Source organism: Aptenodytes forsteri, unplaced genomic scaffold (genome assembly GCF_000699145.1).
Source record: "Aptenodytes forsteri isolate BGI_AS27 unplaced genomic scaffold, ASM69914v1 Scaffold584, whole genome shotgun sequence".
NCBI lineage: Eukaryota > Metazoa > Chordata > Aves > Sphenisciformes > Spheniscidae > Aptenodytes > Aptenodytes forsteri.
The window spans coordinates 900,184-905,148 of record NW_008796062.1 but is presented as its reverse complement, the minus strand read 5'-3'; the positions used below and the strand labels follow the sequence as shown (position 1 = coordinate 905,148).

The 4,965-nt window shown below is 44.6% G+C and overlaps 1 protein-coding gene across 1 annotated transcript in view; it reads left to right on the top strand.

The window, feature by feature from the left end:
* The first annotated feature begins 225 nt into the window (after window positions 1–225).
* Window positions 226–4,965, top strand: part of CALM2 (calmodulin 2) — a 19,207-nt gene continuing 14,467 nt past the window's right edge. The window contains exon 1 of the mRNA XM_019473939.1: window positions 226–252. Within this exon, the coding sequence (XP_019329484.1) occupies window positions 241–252 (12 nt within the window). The 5' untranslated portion in view covers window positions 226–240. The remainder of the gene's footprint in view (window positions 253–4,965) is intronic.

Here is a 4,965-nt window from a genome sequence, read left to right as displayed (position 1 = left end):
GTCCGCAGATGTGCAGCGTGCAATTCAAACGGCTTGCGACTCACGCAGTGCAGCTGTAAGCGCTGTGACGATAATAATCGTGTGGCGGTTCTCACGGACGAAGGCTTCTGGCCCGTGTGTGGAAGCGCAGGTGACTCCTGAAGACTTTCTCTTTCTCTTACAGCTCGTCAAAAGGAAAGAAAAAGAAGCCTTTGCAGAATCTGAAGACATCGGAATACGTTCTGCCATTTCCTGGACTTTATGCTACCTCTTGTAAGTGTTGTGTTATTATTTCCAGTCCCTGGAAAACAGGACTGTGCTATAGATGATGATTGTGCGATTTCTGTTATCTTGGAGCAAATATGGTTCTTATGCTTTCCCTCCTATTAAAGTATTTTAGAAAATGAAACACAGAAAAAGCAAGATCTTGCTCATAATTAGTGTTGAGGACCACCTATTCTTGTACTTCAAGAACATGGTTTAGAAAGGGGATCTCCTACTGCCTCTGCCCAGGCAGCTTTCTCATCTTCCAGAATGATATGCTGGTTGGACGAAGACCTAGAGCTATGTTTTCCTCACAGGAGTCCAGAAAATACTGCAGGTTTATGGACAGTGTTCCATCAGAAATCCTCATAAAATGGAAGCAGTTGTTTATCTCTTTAAAAAAAAAACAAACAAAGAAAAGATTGTGAGTCCCACTGGCTTTCTACTCTTAATCCTAGTCTAGAGACTATGATTAGATCTCGCACCTTCCTTCAGCCTCTCTCAGTTTTATGTGAGTGCACCTATCTACTTTTTTGGGCTCTCCCGTCTCGTTTCATTTTAGTGAATGGTCACAATATAGTTAAAGACTCAGCTTTAGGTCACCTGAATCAGCTTTACAACATCTAGCCTCGAGTGGGGGAGCCGTGTAATCCCCACAACAGAGCTCTGTAGCCGCTAACTGCAAACCTGAACGGCTTCTTGAGTGGGCCTGACGGTTCATGTTAAGCACCACACTGCTACAGCTGCCTTGCTAGCCGTACCAGAGTTACTGAAATGCTGATTTGGATGTGCCTGCATCGCCTTCAGCATTGACACAGCGAAACCGAAGCGGTGGGAGGAATCCCCTGTCCTACGGGAAGGAGTGCCATCCCAGTGGCTCGCAGGCACTATGCAGTCCAGGTGTGACTGCTTCAGGGATCAGGCACAAAGGACAGGGCAAGGCTTTCCAAACCCATAAGGAAAATTCCCACAACCGTGTTTATATTAGAGGCAGCGTCTTCCATCCAATACAGTCAACAAACCTCTACTTTCCCCTAACCGCTGCTGCCATCCAGGTGAGGCGAGGGTAGCTGGATGAGCGGTCGCCCCAGTTCTCAGCATTCTGGGTTGTTTGATCAGCAGATGCTCTCAGGATATCGGAAATAGGGTCGTCTCGTTCAGCACCCTAAAATTTTGCACACAGCAAAGTTTTTCCTTGCTGAGGGCTGAATGGGCCTTCCAAGTACATCTGGGTGGCGAAATACTGATCTACACCTTAGTTTTACCCCATGGCATTGGCTGCATGATTTAAAGTTGAAACTGGAGATAAAGGCCTTCTTCAGGGTGGCAGGTTCTTTATTACAGACAAAGCTTGAAAAAATTAGACCCATTATGCAAAATCAGCCATGAGCTATTTTCCTTCTATATGTAGCCGTTGTTAGTTAAAAGCTAAGTTTTAGTACTCTCTGTAAGTAGAGAACTTTTTTCTTCTTACCTGAGAATTGACTTATAAAATCCACAATTAATTTCTAATTAGGTTGTTCAAATTATTGCTATAATCTACACAGAAATGACATAGCAAAACTTGAGGAGGCAGCTATAGTGTTTTATACCATTGCACAGCGCTCTGTATACATCAGTCCACACGATCCATTAAAGTATTATTAAAACGATAGAATAAATTGAATTTACACAGTATTAAATATACCACATAAAGTAAATGTGAAAATTGCTGGCATATACAGCTCATCTAACCTTGTAACTCAAATTGCTTTTCTAATTTGTTGCCCCAGTCCTGAAACCGGACTTTTGTAAGACTGTATTTCTGCGTGGGGGAAAAAATAAAAAAGCACAGCACACAAACGTTGACAAATCTGTTAAATCACATACCAGAGAGAGAAATTATCACGTTAAAAAGTCTGAGTCGGTAGAGCTATACTGGACCATTGCGACAGAGAAATTACAGTCAATTCCCATTATTGCTCTGTCAGAGGTGTCAGAGTCGTAGCCCGCAGCTGCAGCCAGTCATTTGATGTATTTCCCTGCCTCTCATGGCACACACAGGCTGCGGAGAGTGTCAGCTAGGCTGCTGGAAAGCAATTCTGCCTTTCTAGGCTACTGAGAGAGGACCCTGGCCTCAATATACCTGAGAAGCTGCTGTTTTACCTACCTGAGATTGCTGACGACCTGTTTGAGAGAGGGATGAATTCCCCCCTCTCCCATTAATTTCACTGGGGTGTTTGCTTTAATGCCTAGTAATGCCGCTGTAATTGTTGGTGTAATTTCACTGGTAGTGTAATTTCAAGTTAAGTTCGTGGCTGATCTCTTCAACAGATGGAAGCTGGGTGGGGGTGGTGATGAAACCCACAGGAAATGGGTGCTGCTGGAGGAAAAGGCAGATGGAAAAAAGGAGACACATAAGAACAGAGAAAGGGGAGAGAAAGAGTTCAAGGAACCAGGGGGCATAGGAAACATATGGTAAAGAGAGGATGCTCTGAATGACCACCTCTTCTACCTTTAGAGAAAACTGAATGTTAACTAAAAAAAGTATGAAGAATTTAATAAATTACAGATACCCAGTACTTTAATGGGCATATACAGAAATAAACAGTATGGTGGTCAGGTTCTCTGGGACCTGAAATTCTTGCATTCAAATCCTTGCTCCATGGCAGACCCTTAGGCCATAATTAAAGAGCCTACATTTTATTTACACTGTGGGCCTCATGTTTCCTACAGCCTCCGTGCTCCTGAGGCGGCCAGTAGCAAACTCCAGGAACAGGACTCAGGCAGAACATGCTGTCTCGGTACAGCCCTTCCGTACACTTTTCATCAGAACTCTTGGGACCTGCTTCACAGAAATGTTTATATACCTCATCTCAATCGATTCCTTGAGCCTTGGCACCTGAGTAACGCGCCTGTGAAGCTGGGTGTCACGATGTTTTGCCTCTGCGAGATACTGTGAGGCTAAAGGAGAGACACCAAGGAAAGAGCTTGGTAAATCAGGCCCAGCACCACGCGCATGTGGGCATTTTGTTGCCAGGACCCAAGCTAGCATCTCCACCGAAGAAGGTTTTGCTCCACACAGACACACCAGCACTCTGCTCTGCTCCGGATTTGAGGGTGCGACACACATGCCACTTTTATCCCAAATCTAGAGCGGGTGATGAATTTTTTGGTCAAGAACTTGTCTGCAGTGATTCACACCTCTGGGACTGTAAAGAAGTTGGGAACGTCAGAGCAATCCTTAAAACTGAACCAAAGGGGGCATAGGGAGGAGTAAAACTGCTTGAAGCCATCTTGATGCCTCATCTATCTGCATCGAGCATAGCCTGACCATAGGTGGGGATTTGCTCCCATTTCATATCGCAGAGGTACGAGGAGGCGTGCGTAACAGTAGCCCTGGCATTTACTGCTTTCTCTGAAAAGTATTTTATTCATCTAGGTATACGTTACACATTGAAAAAATGTTATCAGAGTTTGAAAAGACAGTAGTTCAGATGTGCTTGATTTGTGGACTACAAATACATCTAAGTGGAAAGGAGGCCTAAAAAGCTAACATATCACAAAATAGTAACTTCAGATTTCAAGGCTGAAGGCCAAATTTAAGTATACGGTGTTGTTTTCTGTATTTTCTATGATCACAAGGTGAGGTAGAGAGGACGAGAGGCACTGGGCTTGATGAAGGGGTCTCTGACTATTTTAAGAAACCAGGCCTCGTTCTGGTTTTTCCCCTTTGTTCCTGAATTTGGGGGACACGCGATTACCTCTGAAAAGAGCCAGCCTGAGAATTTCAATTAATATTCTGAGGGAAAAACTCACAGAATTTTTGTTAAGAGTTTGTTCATGCCAGCCCCCTCCCAATCACATCCTATTTATATGGCCTGTAAAACAGAACGACCGTGAAGAGCAGAGATGAGTGAAACCTCTTTAGTGTGTAAAGTGAGAGCCACTGCTCTGGTTTGTGTATTAAGAGTAATAACAGATATAAAATACTATTCAGTTGTAAGTACTGTATAAACTAAATAATTCTTGCAATAGATACGGAAGTAGGTAATTTTGATTGTAATGTGACTGGTAATTTGTATTCAAACTTTGGTCAGAAAACTCAAGACTTGGGTCCCCAAAGTTTAATAACATATTTATGGTCCGAAAACAAGTGGTGTGGTTTTCAGATGACAGGTAGGCCCGCTTTCACCGAACTCAGCCAACATTGCAGCTATTTGTTGAATTATTAGCTGAGTTTAAGTTTGAAAATGTATTTGCAAGTTTGAAAATTTTGTCTGAAGTGATTTGCCCAAACGCATCTTACAGAAAACCCTGGTGAGACTTGAGATTTTAGCTCAGAATTGCTGGCCAGCTGCCCTTCTCAGGCACAAGACCAGGGCGTACGTGGTTTGTAATAGGGGAAACTGTTCTTTTAAACAATGCTACCAGCGATGAAGCATCTCTGGCTTGCAGAGCGAGGTGGGAATTTTTCTGGACCGCGCTGGATGCTGAGGGAGTCTCATTTAGTAACTCTGTGGGTGAGGCTTTCCGGAGCACAGCGAGATAAGGCTTGAAATGTTCTGGCAACACGCTCTCGGCGATGCATTTCTCAGGTGCACTTTACTTAAGTCTCGGGGTAATGCACCACGGGAGACTGCGGCCAACGCTGGGCCACGGCCCCGCTTCGAGGCCTGCGGCCCGCGGTCTGCTCCAGCCGGGCCTCCCTCCCCGCCCCCGCAGCGGCCGAGCGACAACGCC